Raw genomic sequence first — 18,151 nt, forward strand, 5'->3', positions numbered from 1 at the left:
AATCAGTATTTATTTCAGCAGAGGGTGAGGCTCCAGCAGGATTTTGCTGGCCTGGGTCCCTGGTGCCCAGGGCTGCTGCCAGAGCAGTGTGCAGCTTGGGGCTGTCCCCCCTGTCCCTCCCCATCCCACCACTGCTCAGACCCAGCCCTGCTCAGCCTCCAGGCACTGCCACACTCTGCCTGAGCTCCCTGGCACGTCTTTCAGATATGCACTGCATTTTTAATGGTTTAGGATCTCGTCAGCAAAGAGGCTGGGATGGTTTCTTTATCCAGCCCTTTGCGAACATTGCACAATTTTATATTTTTTTTAAGAACTATTAAGGATGTCAAGCCTTTTCCAAACTTGGAAGGAATAATTGCCATTTCCATGAGGATAAAAGAACAATTTAAGAGCAAGTACTGTTTTTTTTTTGGTTTTTTTTAAGCAACTTTAAACTCGAAAGAATAATTTTCTTAAATATTTTCCCCACCCCCAAATAAAAAACTTCAACAGTATATCTTAGTTAAAACCAATTTAATAAATGTATTTTGTTGTAGCAGTGTTTAAAAAGAATGTAATTAAAACCTCATCCACTATGAGATGGGTTTTTAAATTCTAAAATTGCTGTCTGAAATTTTCTAGTAGAAAATTTGGCATTTGGTGAGACTAAGCAAGCAGACTTTGCAGCCCACACACGTATTCTTTCTCTTTTTTGAGGAAAATTTAAGTCTGAAAATCAGGTTTTAATGTGAAAATGGAGCAGGAAAAACAGCTTGAGAAAATTTACATCTAGATTTGACTGAAGTTCCATAATTCTTCAGAGCAATTTTTGCAGTTTTGACAGATATCACTCTGATATATTTGAAAAAAAGAAGGAAAAAGGCATGCAGTAATGACCAGCAATGTTTGCCAGATCTTGTCTTACTTTAAGAGAAAAAGATATCAAATGGATTTTAATATCATAAACCAAAGGCATTAGCATGATTATTTCAAGCTGATGCCCATTTAAATCAATGTGATTTGTTCTGAGAAAAAACTGTTAACTGAAAATATTTTTATTTGAGAATTTCCCTTGAATGTGGTGCAGTCAATTGTAACCATATTACCCTTGTGGGTGACCTGAATGTGAGAAAAGGTTTTTCTCCTTTAAAAAAGCAAAAAGAAACCTAACAGAAAGAACTAATTAAGGCAAAGCTAAGAAATTGAACTCAAAGTTTGCATTGCACATGTGAACTAATCTTTTTACAAAGGCATCTTTCGAAAACTGTGTAAGAGCCCCATTCATGCTGGGTCTCACCCAGCAAATCCTCCCTGGAAAAGCAGCTGCATGAAGATTTGTCATGAGCAAGCAATAAAGACTTGCAGGGAATGAGTTCTGTACAGGCTTCTTGTTTGCCTACTAAATCATTGCCCTTCAAAAAACAGTCCATCCATAGTTGTAATAGGTGTGTCAGCAGCACTCCATGCTAAGAACAGCTTTTGCAGGATTAGGTTTGAGTTTGTAAGTGGCAGTACCATGGAGCTCTTGGGGGCACAGAACTCCTGGGTTAATGCAGCACATCCTCTAATGCCCTTTTATGTCTGTTGTGAAATGTGGTGAATCTCTGAGCGCACTAAAATGAAGAAAACTGTCTTCAGAAGTAGATGGTTTTTGAAGCAAAATGGCTGTGTGTGCTTTAGGAGCAGCCACTGTGCTTGGAGAGCTTTCTTCAGGTCTTGAAATATTAAACATCTTGGCTTAATATAGTAGAAAACAAAATACAGTGCATGAAACGAGGGGGAAAAAAATCCTTGAATCACAGAGTGTTGACCTTGCAGTACCCACTGAATACATTTATTCCCTTTTAAACTACGGAGTATGAAAAGGCAGGGAGGAATGATCACAAAAATCTTTACCTGTGACATTTTCTTGTCTCTCTAGAAGCATCTTATAGCCCAAGTAGGATTTTCAGCCTTGAGCTAGAATGTTGAGTAGATAAGTATTTTAATGCCCCGAATATGCTAAAGATGGCTCACTGTTTAATGATTTCTGTGGTTTGTGATGTTCATATTAAGAGTGATATTAGAGTTTACATGCTTAGTTTTTAAAACCGTGAATAATAGAATTTTTTGGATAAAAGCAGTCAGCTTGATTTCCTCCTGTATTCTGTTTTTCAATGCCTTGTCTTTATATAGGGCAGCAAGATCCTTCCTGTGGGTTTCTGTCCTGGTCATACACAGACTCAGGCATATTTCTCCTCTGAGCTGTGACAGTGGAAACCAGGAGTAATATCTAAGACCAGCATCTGCCCCTTGAACTGCTGCTGTTGTTAAACCCAGGACATGTAGTGATACAGCAACTTGCTCACCTGATAGTGCAAATCATATATATATAATATAAGGGTTGTTTTCTTTTTTTTTTTTTTTTGTTTTGCTGGGCAATTCCCATCCCAGGCAGAATAAGCTGTTTTCCATGTGCTGCCTTTGCATGCTGCCTTTGCCTGACTGATGGGACAGTCGTGGTGGGTTTGAATTTGTGTTCAGGGACCAAAATAATTTCTGATGTGGGCAGGCTGGGTTTAACCCCTGTGATTCTCCCTCTCTGCCAGAGCTGTGGCTGCTGATTTTAATTGAAACCCCGAGGCTGTGTGAAGCATGGCCAAAGCACACCTTGCAATCGAACCTTATCTAACACCACAATACCTGTGAGCTCTGGAAGTGTAAATCTCAGTCACCTGAGCAGTGTTTTCTTTCACAAGGTCCCCTGGTCCTGGGACAGCCCCAGTGTGTGACACCAGGCTGATCTCACAGATGGCGTGTGGCACATCGTAAAGTCAGTGCTTGTTAAGGACATTTCATTAATGGCTTGGGCTAATAAGAATGAAGTAACTTGCTCTTTTATGAATGTGTTACTAATATCCCTCTCCATTTCCCACTGGAGGGCTTTGTGAGAGAAGCAGGGAAAGAGTGAGGGGGACTAAGGGAAGGTTGAACTAGCAAGAGTGAGCTCTGTCTGTATGGGGGCTTATGCCCTCCCGACAGGAGCTGTGTGTAGCAGGGGAACCCTAAAGGTAATGTAAGTGATAAATGACAAGATGTGGGAGTGAGTCACACAGTAAATACTGGGAACAGCCTTTTTTTTCACTGGTTTGCATGCCTGGGAATTTTCTCTCTCCTCCTCGGTGCTAAAGGCCAACGGTGATGATGGGCTTTTTTCTCTGGCCAAGGGAGAAATTTCTAGGATGACATACCTGTTAGCCACCATGAAAATGTGTTATTAATGATGCTAGTGGGTTTTTTCCAAGTGATGTAAAAGTAGCCTTTTGTGTAAGTCCTGCTTTTATGAAGCTGATGTCACCGACAGCTTGCCAAGTGCACGTGGTGGCAGCGGTGCAGTTCCTGCTGTGCCCCAGCTTTGAGCATTGCTGATCCCCTCCCTGGGGGAGAAAGAGCCAGATGAATTCTGCCTTGCCAGGAGGGAGATGTGCCATTTCCTGCGTGTTGGGTTCCTGTCCCACTCCCTCTTAAAAATTGGCAGCGTCTGACTGTCAGCTGCCATTCCTTAAGTGGTCATAGAATGAACCAATTGCACCCCTTTTGTCATGCTCTGTGTGTGTGGGGTGCAGGTGGACATGGGTTAACTCCACAAAGAGGCAGCTGATTTTCTGGCAATGTCAACAGAAGTGTATAATTTTATTTTTTTAGCCATTTCTAAGCCAGCTTTTAAAATGGCTCTTGTTGGAATTAGAAATCAGTATCCCCTGACGTAGGACTACTCATTAAGAGCGCGATGATTGTTAATTCTTCACCTGGGGCTAAGAGGCTCTCTTTGAAACATCTCCTGCCCTGATTTTGAATGAGCAAGCTATCAATTCATGATCAGGGCCCGTGCCAGTAACGCTCTGTCTGTTCCTCCACCAGCTTGCAGGATCGGGTACTACAAGGCTCTGTCGGCAGAGGCGGCCTGCGCCAAGTGCCCTCCGCACAGCTACTCGGTCTGGGAGGGCTCCACCGCCTGCACCTGCGACCGCGGCTTCTTCCGCGCCGACAGCGACGCCGCCTCCACGCCCTGCACCCGTAAGTGCCCCGAGCCCCCAGCCCTGCCTCCCCACGGCTGCCACGCGGTGGGAATAAATCAGGAGACCCAGTTACAAACATTGGTAGCACGGGTAGAGGTAAAATAAAGGCCTTGAAGTATAGCTGGTGGCCCTTGGGAACTTAAGTGTTCATCTGAAAGGGGTGGTAATAATAAATCTTGAACTTTAAAGAAACAACCACCCAGTGCATGGTTTGTTTTATTTTATGTAGGTAAATACATCATGTGCAGCAAACGGAATTTGCTTTAATTCCATCCAAATACCTTCATCAGGGAGAAGGAGAGGTGCATTGAGCACAGTCACAGGGTTGCTGATGAACCCCTTGTCCTGTGTGTTGGTTAATGGCTCATGCAGTCGAAGACCTGGGATTCCAGGCGTGTCCTGGTGTTAGATTGTGATCATCTAGTTCCTTGGTTTTCACTTTCTTAGGAGCAAAGCAGTTTGAAACAATAAGTGAAAGGGCTGTATTTTGCCAGGGGGATATCCATGTGTGGCATTCTCTGAAAGCTATTGGAAGTGTTTCCAGATTTTTGGAGTTCAGCTGTATATTTATGTGGAGAGTCTGTGTGTGTCTGAGTGAGGGAAGGCGAGATATTTCTTTTGTAACATTTTAATATATTGAGAATTAATTTTGTGAGAGTTGAGTCACATTTATTTAAACCTTAATTTCTCCCTTACAAGGCAGAAACAGAGTATGTCCATAACTAAGTTAGCACTCATCCCTTCCCCACAGCCCCTTGATTCCAGATGTTCTCCAGTGATTTCCTTCTTTTCAGCAGTGAGTTTTGCTGGTGGTGGTTGAAGAGGCCAGGGCATAGCCAAGAGCAGCTGCTTTTGCTTAATAGGAAGCAGAGTGGTGCATATATCCCTTGCCAAGTATTGACTGGGAAAGGAGTCTAACTGTATTGTGAAACCTTGTCTAAATGGGCAAGAACATGCTTTCTGTAATATAATTTACACTACTAGATTTGAAACGTGACCAGTTTGATAGGAAAAATGTCTTTCTGCAACAAAACTATTGTTTGGAATGTACACCCTAAATAACATTATACCAACAAAAATTTTTCAAAGCCCTGGTCCTTGTGAATGATATCTTCACCAAATTGAAATCAAATTAGTAATCAACTGGTTGAATTTAAATAAACATGTGCAGTTAGTGAAGTATGAGGAGAGAGCAAAACATTTCCAGATGGGGAAATTGTTAGCAAATGATACGTATGTTTACTGATACTGCAAAATGCACCCCTGCAAGCTTAGCCCTTTTTTGTCAAGCCTTGAGCAGGAACTCTTCCCCATTCCTTTCTTGGGAGGTGAGACAAAGCTGAAGTTCCTGATCTTGGTCTTTTACCCTAAAAATACAAAGAGAGAAGGAGAAAAGGCAAAGGCTGTGGTGCTGGCCTGCCTCAGTGTTCATCCCTGCAGCAGCCTGGGATGCAGAGGCAAGCTAGCACCACAATCCTATGGATCCTGCTCTTGGAAAACAGGCCTGCCTCTGTAGCTGAAGGGCTCCTTTTCCTGTGATCCAAGGTAGAGGATGCAGCAGGGGTGTTTCTGGCTGGCCTGAGGGGTGGCTGTGCTTCCCTGACAGCCCTGGTTCTGCTGTCAGCCTTTGCTGGAGCTTGCCTTGGCTGTGCTGGCAGGTTGCTGCTGCTGCTGCTCAGGGACAAGTGCAGCCCTGCCCCGGGGCTCGGGTGCTCCTCCTTTGCCACTCTCCCCCTCTGAGTGCCCTTCCGCCATGGATCTGAGGCAAGGGACAGCATTCCAAGGGCCTCTGCAGAGGGGGACCCTTCAGAAGGTCCCTGTCTGTCTGACTTTCCTGACGGGATGTGTGGACAGCAGGGAGCATAAACATCAGAGGTGCTTTCAGGTGGGTTCAGACTGTAATCAGTTCTTCCCAGTTGGTTAAACCCGGTGACAAACCCAATTCCCTTGTGCTGACAGCCATAATAATCAGGCACCTTCTTTGTTCATTATGCTCTTTAAGTCTGGTATTCTCATTCAGGCCTGCATTTAGTAATCGCTCAGTGTGACGGCACACTAATGAAGAAATAAAACACAGTATCTGAGATCCATTCTTCTAGCAAAAAGATAGACTCTGCTCCACTGGCTTGTAAAATCAGGTTTCTGTTCACTTGGAGAACTATTAGACCAGGTGAATAAAAGTAACATTGGATAATTTGGAAAGAACACCTGGAATGGACTGTGGATTGATCCCTTCTTTATTATTCCCAAATACTTTTTATGATGAAGAACTTCAGCCTTCTTAAGACGTGTTTTTGTAAAGCTTTGACCCTTGGCTATTGATTTCCTTTAGCAGTAAACTGGCTGGCCTTGTCATTTATCTTGCCTTCTAGGTTGGGGGAGGAAGACTGTTAGGACTTTCCATTAGCCTGATTGTGCTAGTGGATGAAAGGGAATTAGAGAATTCCCCTTCCTTTTCCTTTCTTGCAATTCCTGTGATAAGTAACAAAAGCAGTAGCTACTTCCTAGTGTGCTGGCCAGGAGAGTTTTACCCTTCTATAGCACTACTCTCTGACATTGCCATCCCTTGGTGAGCTGTAAAAACTGTCTAACCTCAGGTGAGCCAGGCATCAGACTCCTAAACAAGTTAACTGAACTCTGGTTTTAGTATTCTGCTCTATTTCAGCTCTGCTAGAGTGAGTAGTTATGTCTGGTGTAAAGTTGGTGTAAGTAAGGGCAGAACGTGGCAGGGTGGGTTTAGGGACAGTGGAGTGGGCTGTGTCAAAGGCCAGGTACAGACCCTGACAGCCACGTGTTTGCTGGTGCATCTGTCCCCTCAAACTTGCCTCCTGGGGATAATCATCAATGTGCCTGTCACCCCGAGGGGCAGAGCCACCCTGGATCTGCCGCTTTGGCCAAACTTGGGAATTCAGACCTGGAGCTCTGAAGCACAGTGGGCTTGTCAGCTGTGTGCTTGGGTGTGGAGATGGCATGATGGACTTGTAACACACCTGAGCCCAAACCATGGAAAACACGGATGCCTTTCCCTTTTGGAAGCATTGCAGAAGTGATGTCAAGGCAACTCTACAGACCTTCATTATATTTCAGTACTTGCAGAGAGGAAGGGTCTTTCATAAGGTTAGCAATGTAATGGAGAATAAATTGCCTTACCCACACATTAATCCATGAGGCAGGAAAACAAATCAGTCTCAGTCATGGCCCTTGTCCCTGAATTCCCTTTTCTGTAAGGAGATATCCTGTGAATTTCAGCCTGGTGCAGGCAGGTGCAGTTCCCACCCAAATTAATGGGCGTTGCTCCTGTCCCCCCACCATTAATGAGTTGGGTTCTCTAACTCTTAACAAACAATACTTGCATTATGAGTGAGAGTGGGACGGTTTTGTATTGTTTATATTGTCTTTTCAATTCAAATTATTAATGATTTTTAATTGGGAGCCCTTTACAAAAGAGAGATTACCATCATGGACTGTCCAGCTTGAAATCTGCCTCGGTAAATGACCCTGAATAATTTAGTCAGTTGTGTCACCCAAAGGAGGACTGGTGGATTGATTGATATTTTGTCATGGCCTGAAATATTTCAAAAACGGTTGCATTTAAGACAGTTAATACCAGAGAAGCTTGGAGATAATAAGAGCAGATGTAGTGAGATGCAAGAGAGGAGTGCCTGCTTTAGAAGGACCTTCTCCAGTCTAGGTTATCAAGAAACTGAATAGCCTGACTTCAAACAGCAAACATCACTTACTTGTCTTTACATTCCCCTCTTCTAATTGAATTTAGTGCACTGCTGTATTTCCTTCAGAAAGTATATTGTTTTTAAATTACCATTTCAGTGCTATTACTCAAGGCTCCTGCTTCTAATGCTTTCTGACAGTTATCAGCATAATGAACCATAATGAAATGATGAGCAATCTACAGTGGAAACTCAATGTGAATTCCACTAGAGCTGTGTGACTGTGTTGTTAAAATTTGAATGCACATTAAAATAACACTGTCCTTATTTGTTTCCAAGGTCAAGGCTTTAAAAAAGGTCTGAAAGGTCTAAACACTTCAATTTTGTTAATGTTGCAGTCTAATATATACCCTTAATGCAATCTTGTGTTACATTTAACATATCTCAGAGATAAATATTTGACCTGCGTTTTCAAAAAAGAGTGAATTTACCTACCTAATAACTGTGGCTGCAAAGGAGTAATTGCATAGGAGCTGAATATTTGAGCACATGTTTATAATGATTGCTTAGACTATAAACAATATAAATAAACAAATGTTCTCTTTTTCCCTCAACTTAACTTGTTCCTTTTCTAAGTTTCCAGTTGGCTGCTAGGAAAAAGGAAAGCAGGCTACACCACACAGTGCTGGCTACTGCATTGTAGGTGGCTTTGCACTGGCTTTGCCACACTTCCACACTTGTGCTGGCATTACTGCAGTCCTCTGCTCTTGGAGCCTGTTCTCTGCAGTGTGAGGTATATGCCAGTAGAGCCTCTGATCTTCAGAATTTAAATTTATGGCATAATAACTCCTTCCACATCTTTATATATATATATATATATATATATATATATATCCGTACCTTCAGTAAATGATTTTGTTAAAACATCCTGTGATATTGTTCATTAAATAGTACATGTAAATAGTACACCAGAATGCCTTTTAAGCTGTAGTACAGCAGTGGCAGGAGCAGAGGGAACAGTGGGTAGGCTGTAAGGAGAGAATGATTTCTCTTCTCCACGTCGGCTGGGAAAATAGACCATCCACGGGTGCATCGCTGCCAGACGGAGAGAAAGGGGTTGTGAGTGATGGGAATCTCAAAGGAGAAAGCTGTCTCCCCTTGTGTGTGGTGATGGACTGAAGGAATTGAATAACAAGGGGAGTGGTTATGGCTTGAAGAGAGGAGACAGGAGTAATTTGACAGCGTGTGTTTATAATCAGTAGACTTGAAATCATCACTCCTTTAAATGCAGAAACTGTTTATTAGCTGTCTTCTGATTTTCTGGCCAGAGCCTTAAATTAACAGAGACATTTACTCAATTAACTGGGGGCTTTGATTTGGTTAGTCAGGACCCAGTTCTGTAGAGCTGTTGAAGTAAATTAGAGGGCAAACAGAATAAGAAATTCTGCAGTTGTGCCAATTACAGAACAACTTATTTTTCTGGTTGGATTTCTTTCCTGTCAGACTGTCAGATAACTTTCTGGTTTCCGCAGCGGAGTTCTTTTTATCTCAAAAGAGTGAGTGAACACAGGTGATAGTGTCTGCAGCACAGTGCATTAGAGTAGATGTGATAACATGCCTTAGCATACATGACAATGCAAAATGTTCTTACATGGCAGTTCTTGGAAGAGAAGCCTAGAGCCCAAAGGAGTGGTACTTGCAAGCATCAGTTTTCCCACACCTCTGCCAGTGCTAACTGGACCTCTCTGCTTAACTTCTTTAGCCTCTTTAGGAGAGGAGCTATTAATTGGATTGTTCTCTGGGTGAAAGGAACAAAGCCTATTGTGAAGCTGGTAGCCAGGGTACTTTTGGCAAGTAAATAGGAAATTGTACATTCCAGTGGAATGGGCATTTTGTCACTGGCACTGGTCCAGGATCCCTGGCTTGGCAGAACTCCCACTGAAGTCAAAGGAATCTTGCCCAAGTAAATAAATGAAGAATTGTTTACCAAATCATTTGCCTTATTATAACCCAGTTGTAAAGCTAACTATGTGCAGAGAGGAGAGAGGGTGGAAATGGAGCAGATGACTGGTATTTTAAGTGACTGCTGCATCCTGTGGCCTGTTGGCTTTGGTCTCTCAGTTGTAAAACACATAATCTATAATGATAAATGGTCAGGAATAGCCAGGCAGACAAGAAGTGAGGGTTGTCCGAGCTGCCTTTGCTTGTGTAAATTAGCCCACAGCAATGGGACCTGTCCACAACTGCTGAAAGAAGCAATTAGTGGCAGCAACACACACAGCTGTCACGGGAAAGTGTGGGCTTTATTTGCCAGCTTCAACATACAGGACCCAGGTATTTACTCTGTGTTAGAACTTTTCTTTCAGGTGGTTAGAGATCAACAACAAAGGCATATCTGAAGGGCATCAGAGCTCCCACGCTGAAACATCATTGTCAGCTCCACTGCTGCACTGAAGGTTCACTTCAGTGAGGTTCACTGAAGCCTCGTGAGATGGAAAGAGGAGGCCAAAGTGCTTCCTCTTGAGCACTGTGCCTGGCTCTGCTTTGCCAGACATTTTAGTCGGTGACTTAAGGCCTTTAAATACATTGATTATTTAATAATTACTTTCTTTGCATCCTCTCTGAAAATAGTAAACTGTGTTTCACATCCCCAGGGAGATGATTCTAGAACTGTGATCAGATTGAAGAGCATTGATTAGAGCTGTTAGAGCCCATCCATACAGTGCCATCGTGGTGAGACCTTGCTGGGAGAGCAGCAGTGGGTGAGGCTGGCACACAACCACCAGCCCTAGCAGAGCCCTAGTGCTGCCCCTGTGCCTGAGCCAGCCCCTTCCGAGCTGTGCCTGATGTGCTTCCACTGGCATTTCATTGCTCTCTGCAGATATGCTCCAGAGATCTTTGGAAGCGTTCATTGTACGGATCCTTTTTTTTGTGCACCTCTTTATTTGCTCTCTTTATTCTTGCTGCGTTGCACACAAAAGCTGGCTCTCAGATCCTGTACAGCAGATGTGCTAAACTCTTCCCTCCTTCTGATAGTGCATTTCTAGTCAGGTTTTCTTGCTATTAGGCAGTCGGATGCTTGCTCCCAGGTGCCTGCTGCTCCTTTAACTTATCAAAGACTTTGCTGCTCCTCTGTAGTGCAGCCAAGGCCAAGCTGCCGATTCAAAACAGGCCAGTTCATCCCAGGCTGCTTTCAAACGAGGTGAGTCATAGCAACCTTCCCTCTTGTATGGATCTTGTTTATTATGTAGCAAATTAGCTCAAGATTTCTGAATACCCCGAGTTCCCTTTGAAACCATGGCAGATGAAGAGGGTCAGCATCTCTGGAGCAGGCTCATAAAGAGGATCTTTTTGTCAGTGCTGGTGCAAAGCCCATTGAGCCCTGCTGGTCTGCCTGATTGACTTGGATTAGCAAACACCCATAGCTGGCACACAGCTGCATTTAACAGTATTTTTAATTGTATATTTAACTGTATATTTAATCATTTTAGGGTGAAGTTAGAAAGCTTCAAGCTGTAGCATAATACGTATTTTAATACTTCTTGTTTGTTAAAATAATTTTGAATCCTTATTAAGCTGAGGTCTGCTTTTTCCGCCCCAAAAAAGACATGATATTTTCTTCAAGGAGAGTGGGGGAATGGTTAAAGAAGATTAAAGTCTTTTCTACATGCTTGAGGTTTTCTGATGTCTGGTGGGAATTGCCAATGAAGCTTCCTTCCGATTTCACACTGTCAGGCGAAGGCAGGCTGAATGCAGTGTGACAACCCACTTGAAAATAATTATCCACTGCCCCGGCTGCAGAGACATCCGTTACCTGCTGGAGAAATGTGCTTTTACATATGTGCCCATGCAGATGGAGTAAATTATTTTTTTAATCATTTTCTCCTTCCAGGGCTCAGAAGTTTCATCCTGCTAGTTACTTAGTCACATACATACCTTTAGAGAGCATCTTTCTTTTAAAGGAGGTACATTTTAAATGCACTGATCTGGTGACTGACAAGGATGCTTCTAACAAAGGCTTGCCTTCTGGAGGGTATATATTTGAAATATCTCCATTAGCACTTCCATGGAGAGTGTGGGTTTCAGTTTGCTGTTTTAGCAGATCTCCTCCCACAGCCAGATCTTTCAAGGTAATAAATCTTAACTATAATATAGGCTGGTAGTAAACAGATGTGGTTACAGTCCTAATACTGATAATATCAGTTCAGTCTTTAATGGGTAATGTTGCTGCCAGAATAATTCACTACCACTGTTGATGGCTGAAGACTAAGCTGGCATAAAAAAGGGAGCTCCTGAAGGAGCCCTCTGCCAGACTGTGACAGAAACGTGCAGACAGGCAGCTATTTGTGGCTAAGAGAGCTTTATTTTGGGTGCCACCTGAGTGGGTTTCTTGGAAGTGTTAATTTCACTTTAAAGGAATTAAGTGTCAGAACCGTGTGCTGACACTTTTTGGTTTGTTTTGTGATGGTTTTTTTCAGCATAAGAAAATAGTATATAAAGGCTGCTTGTATCTGATAAAACTGGCCAAACCAAAGCCCTCAACTTTACCTTCCTGTGACTGTGGGACCTCTGAGAAAAGGAAAGAGGAATTTTTTTTACTCATGTCTACCTTTTGTGAACAAAAGTTGTTTGCCCAAGATTTGGAGCTGTTAGTTGTCTGGAAGTGGGATTCTGGAGTCCTGTCAACCTAGGGCAGCAGAGAACCAAGCTGCAAGGTTTTTCTCATTTCTTCTCATGTTATGGGACAACAAGGTCACTCAGCAGCTGTTTTGCTGGGAATCATTTCTTTCTCATCTCCGTTCTCTGTGCTTTAATCCACGCCTCCTAACCATACCCTGTTGCTGAACTAAATGAACTGGTTTAGTGAAGACAGTATTCTTGATGTCAAACAAGTCTGTCTGGTCTCCTTGTAGAAAACTGTAATTGAATTTACCGCATACACCCACAGAGACTTTTAGAGAAACATCTTGCTGGGCAGATCAGTAATAAAAAAGGAAGATGTAAAACCAGGGATATTAAAACCTCTGTCATAACCATTTAAATACAGTTCCTTAGCACAGTGCACTTACAAGTCTACCTTTAAATCCCAGGGTTAGTTTTCAGGGATGTTTTTTGGTTGTGTGGACCTGTCAGGTTTGCAGCTGTAGGGAGGAAGGGAGGAGTGGCTTGGTTGGAATCTCCCTGCACACCCAACCAAGGCTGCCTGTCTGCCTGCAGCCCCTCCAGCTTCAGGAGCCCAGCTATAGTTCCCTGCTGTGTCTTAGGATGGGTTTGTGGTGTATGGCACTTGCCAGGGAAGGGCTCTCTCCTCCCCACTTGTGCCTCTGTGCTGGTGCTGCACTTGCAGTCCTGGGCTGCCCTGGTTAGACCCTGTCCCTGGGCACCTGCAGTCCTGGGCTCTGTGCTTTCCCTGTGCTGTGCATGAAGGGCTGGGCATGCTGGTCCCCCAGGGCAGCAGGAATATTCACTCAGTTGTAGCTAATCTCCTTTGTGCTATCTTTCTTTGAAATTGTTCATTGGTTGGGGTAGACATTCTTTCTCCTTGGCAGAATGACTTTGCCAGATTCCTGAGGCTGAACCTCCTACATTTGTGCTGCTCTACTTTGGGGACAGGAGGAAAGGGGCTTTGGGATAACGTTCTCAGCTGGATGGCACCCAACCTGTTGATGTTTGACTCAACTATCTGATGCCCCTTTGTCTTTAGGGCAGCTGATTTAAATGGAAAATAATGTACTCCTTGCAAATAAACAGTTTACTGAGGTGTTATTATGCCCAGTGTTATTCTACAGCCTGGTTCCCTTCCCAGCTGTGTCCCCTTGCCATCTGCACCCCACAGGTGCTACTTCAGTCCTGGAGAGCAAGTTCACTACTGGGGCTTCACTGCAGAAGCTGCCTGTGCGTCACTGCAGTGCTTGGACCAGGCTTCATCCCTGGTTTGAACCATCAGGGCTCCTGCAGTGTGCCCACAGAGACCTGCAATCCACAGAGAGTTGGCACACAGGGATCTCCTGAGGTCTGCAAGGAAGGAAGGAGACAGTCAGGTGTTGGTATGAGCCCTTGTCATGGTTTTCACCAGGTTCTTGTCATTTGCACAGGCGTGTGTGGGAGGCCTCTGACTGGAGAGAGATGAGTGTAGGAAGGGAGGGAGAGAAATGTTGGTGGATGAAAAGTTAAAATACTGCCTGAAGTTGTAGAAAGAGTGCTAAAATGCATCAGTCCTTTTAATACAAGTAGTGCTTATGCTATTAACACCTTAAAAACTCCTGTTTTGTGTTTGTTTGGCATTGGGTACAATATTGTCCTTAAGACAGACAGATCTCTCTCTCTGTGGATGAAAGACAGATAGCTGTAATGGCTATAGCCTATTGCAGCAAGAGAAAGCCAAACAATCCACATTGCCCAATACATTTAAGGAAATCTAATAGGAGGGTTGAGGAAGATAGCAAGATTAGCTTGATGAAGATTATTTGTTGCTAAACAGACTCTTCAGTGTTTCCCTCAGCCCTGACACATACAATGAACTGCTCCACCCAGGGCCTTCCCATTTGCTTCATGGCTCACTTGATTTTGATGGGTTTATTGTGAAGCAGGATTTATGGAGCCCCAGGAAGGAATAAAATTGAAAACTTCCGTTCCCTGTGTTCCCAGAGATGAGTCCTCCCCGTTCAGGGTGCTGGTTAAAGGGGCTGCAGAGGGATCTGGCTTTCAGGCCCCATGATCAAACTGTGTCCCCTTTATAGTCACTGACCTGAGAAGACTGACTGGCTCTGCAGATCCATCCCTCAGATTGTATTGTCCTGTGCAGGGATAGCAACAGCACCTGCCTTCCTAACATCATAAAAGGAATTTTAAAATTAATTGGTTTTCAGAATTAAAATGTTTAGATATAAATTTTATTTCCTGTAGGAGCTGTCACATTTTCAAACTGTTCCAGGCAGCATGGCAGTATTAGCTCCATTCTTCCACAGTGCCAAATAGCAATAGCATGCTTCCATTGGCAGGAGATTTATGAAAAATGCTGTAGATCATGGGACTTGTGACAAAATTACAGATGGTGGTGGTGATTCAGAGGCACAGGTCCCTGTCTCCTCTCTCATCTGCCCCGTAGCTAGAATTTTCTGCCAGAGGAAACAGGTTTGTGTGAGGGCAACGGTCTGGCTGTCAGGATGCTGTTCCTGTGGGATCCTGCTGGGTTTATCCAGGTACTATCCTGGTCTTTGCAGCTGCCATGGCCCTGAAAGGGTTTGTCTCATCTGTTGTCAGAAACAAAGCAAATCCTGCTCACCACTGAAGAGCAGATACGCCCCGTGTTTCAACATCTGAAACCAGGCCCATCAATCTGAGGCTAGTCCCCACTCCCTGTGCCAACAGCTCCATTGATGACTGTGCTCCAGGAAGAAAAGAAATTGCTTTTCCCCCTCACTGTAGTGTCAGCCCACGGCTTGGAGACTCCCCCCATCTTCCTTTTCATGCTGGAGGTGGTGCACTGGTCTCTGTGACCTGCGAGCATCTGCTTCCCCGCTTTTCCGCTCGGCCGCATCTCTGTTTAGACTGCGCTGCCCTGTCCCACATACTAATTACTGACTTTTTGCTTCTGAGGAGCTTGATTCATTCTGGCACATTTTCCCATGTGAAACTGGACCTAGAGCCTTGGAAAATATCTTAATGGACATCAGGCTAAGTCTGAGTTTAACCCCAAACTGGCTGCTGTATTTGAGCTAAGAGGCACATCTTTCAGACCGCAGCTGTGGCAGTACGAGCCCTCCTCCCATGGAGGTCTTTGCTGCAGGAATTCCCCCCTGAAATGGGGATATTCTTGGCCCTGGCAGAGCTGGTGCTGCTGGGGAAAGGAGGTGTTTGCACTGGCAGCACCTGATCCCTGCTCTCCTGGCTGCACTCTGGGTCGATGCTCTCGTGTGTGTGTGACTGCAGTGAGCGAACGCTCTCTAGGAAAACACTTTTTGCTTTTTCTCGCTCTCAGGCTCTCCATGTTTCCCACAGGAGCAGTTTCTGTACAGGACTTGCTGCTGCCAGGTCCTGACCAATCTCTGAGAGCACACAGAGCCTCAGCTCCCAGTGTCTCTGGCTGCTGCTCTGGCCAGGACAGACCTTCACTGTACAGTGTGCACCTGGGCTTGCAGCCTGCTGAGGCTGCTGTTCCCCCAGAGGCTTTTGTTGGTTTTCCTGTTCCCTTGACAGTGCAGAGGGACAGGTGTTGTCACCTTGTGCACCTGCCTGCCCTGAAGAGAGCCCAGGTGTGAGGCAGTTTGGGGAAGTCTGGGGTGGAGAGAGTTTGGTTCAGTTCCTGCTCAGCAGTTCCTGTGCTGCTGCTCGAGTTCACGATTTCAGGAGTGTCTTCCACCTCATTGCACTCAGAGTTTGTTTCTGAAAAGAAAGCTCATGTATTTGCAGGCTAAGCAGAGACCATTTTCTCATACCCAGGGGAGCTGGCAAAGCCAGCTTTTGGGGGAAGGAGAGCTAGTTGTGGGACAGAGGCATTGGGCTGGGGCTTGGGTCAGTTTTGACCACTGCCCAGATGTGCAAAGCATGTCTTGTGTGCCCTTGTCTCACCACATCTCTCTCTGCCTCCATTTCCACAGGACAAATAGAGGTTCAACCCAGTTTCTCTCCTTTTTCTTTCTCATCTAGTTTTTGGATCAGGAGACATCTCTTGCTGTGTTCAGTAACTGATCTTTGAGTAGAAGGGTTTTGTCCTTAGGAGTCCGAAATGCTGCCAGTGCATAAAGAAAAGCCATGAATGGCAGCCTGGTGGTGCAGCAGGCAGGAGGGCTCCCTGGCTCAGGGACTGGACTCTGCTCTCTCTTCTTGCAGTAATTCTTTCTGTCAACCCAAATTAACTCACAGACTGTTTCAAAGGTTTGGCAAGATGGGAGGATTTCCCTCCTTTCAAAAGAAATATATTAATTTTGTATTTTTGAAGTAAGCACAGACAAACAATCTTTACTTAGTCACTCCTGCAACAGAGACCTTTCATTTAGGTACTGAAGACCCATTTGACCTCTACGTCATTTAAACTCCTTTCTTAACTTGGTTACCACTCTCAAAATAAAACTCCTGTCTCCTGTTGAGCATGTGTTACATCCTGGTGGCTTCAAGCACAGACCCAAGGAGGTGATGCAGCCCTCAAAATCTTGTCCTATGCAGCCTGTTCAGGGCTCAGGCTTCCTTTGAGATGAACCTGATGAATTGAGGAGGGAGCCACAATTAATCTTCTCCATAGTCATCCCTTAACAGCTTAATCTTTTTGCTGTTACACTTGATGACTCACTTTGTAATTTCAGTAGAATTTCATGTTTTCAGTGTATTTAGTTCCTGCCTTACCACGATGACTGTTTTGGTACCTTTGGTGTATAAGAGATTATGACTTATTTATTTATACACTTAATGGAACTGTTGGTGCTGGCTGATTCTTTTTTGCCAAGTTCATAGTTTCATAATGTTTGACTAATTTGCCAGATCTCTCTCCTTTCCTTCCTTTTCTGCAAGGAATCTAGATGAGCTTCTTTTGGATTGCAAATATCAAATGTATGTTTATGAAATGTAAGAAACTTTCATGAGCTTTCTTGTGTCTAATTTGTGACTTTCTACAAAGTTATATCCAGTATTTTTCTGCTACTAATATTTATATGTAAAGCTCTGACTACAAGTAGTTAGTAAGCACAGCTATTTTTACTGTGTTCTATTTGGATTGATACATTTTGCAATCTTCATTTTCATCCTGTTTCATTTCTGTTCCATGCAGTGCTTACTGTAGCCCTATGCCAAAGTCCTGTGTGTGTCAGAGTACCTGTGTGCTCTGCCTGGCAATGGTCAGGGAAGCTTTTTGGGATGGATAAAATACCCATCTCTTTCATGGGCTCACTCTGAATCATCTGTCTTAAATGTAAGGGTGCAAAAAGCGTGTCTCAACTGTATTGAAATGAGATGAAGAGTTGCAGGATTAGCTCTGCTGCATTTTTAATTTGCCTGTGGGTTTGGGCCAGTGGGGATTGGAGCACATCAATAGGGTTTGTGCCCATGTGTTGTTGGGCAGGGCTGGCTGTGGCAGCTCTGCAGAGGTGCAGGAGGTGCTGCTGCTTCTGGGCTCTGTCCTCTTCTGCCCAGGGAGGCCCTGCCCAGTTCTTTCACATTCTCCACCACTCTCCTGTTGTAAACTTTATTTTCCATCCTTCAAAGCCTTAATTCTGAGTCTGGCTTTTTACTCAAATCTCCATCCTGCATGCTGAAGTGTCATGTTCAGGTCCCTGTTTGATGGGCTTCAGTATTCACTGAATGGGATTTGACATCAGCTTGTCTGGAAAATATTGCACTTATATTTTGGAAAAAAAAATAAAATCATGAGATATTTCTATAGTAATTTCAGTGAGAGTCTGCCTGGAGGTAAAGGGGGACCTTGAAAATCTCAAGTGAAGCAGAAGTTTGTGC

General features: G+C 44.1%; 1 protein-coding gene across 2 annotated transcripts in view; it reads left to right on the plus strand.

Annotated features, from left to right (window-relative positions):
* Positions 1 to 18,151, plus strand: part of EPHA4 (EPH receptor A4) — a 475,816-nt gene that overhangs the window by 36,469 nt on the left and 421,196 nt on the right. For both annotated transcript variants that reach the window (XM_079315657.1, XM_079315656.1), the window contains exon 4: positions 3,880 to 4,035. In XM_079315657.1, coding sequence (XP_079171783.1) covers positions 3,880 to 4,035 — 156 coding nt within the window. The remainder of the gene's footprint in view (positions 1 to 3,879; positions 4,036 to 18,151) is intronic.

The sequence above is a fragment of the Erithacus rubecula genome (genome assembly GCF_903797595.1).
Source record: "Erithacus rubecula genome assembly, chromosome: 11".
Taxonomy (NCBI): Eukaryota; Metazoa; Chordata; class Aves; order Passeriformes; family Muscicapidae; genus Erithacus; species Erithacus rubecula.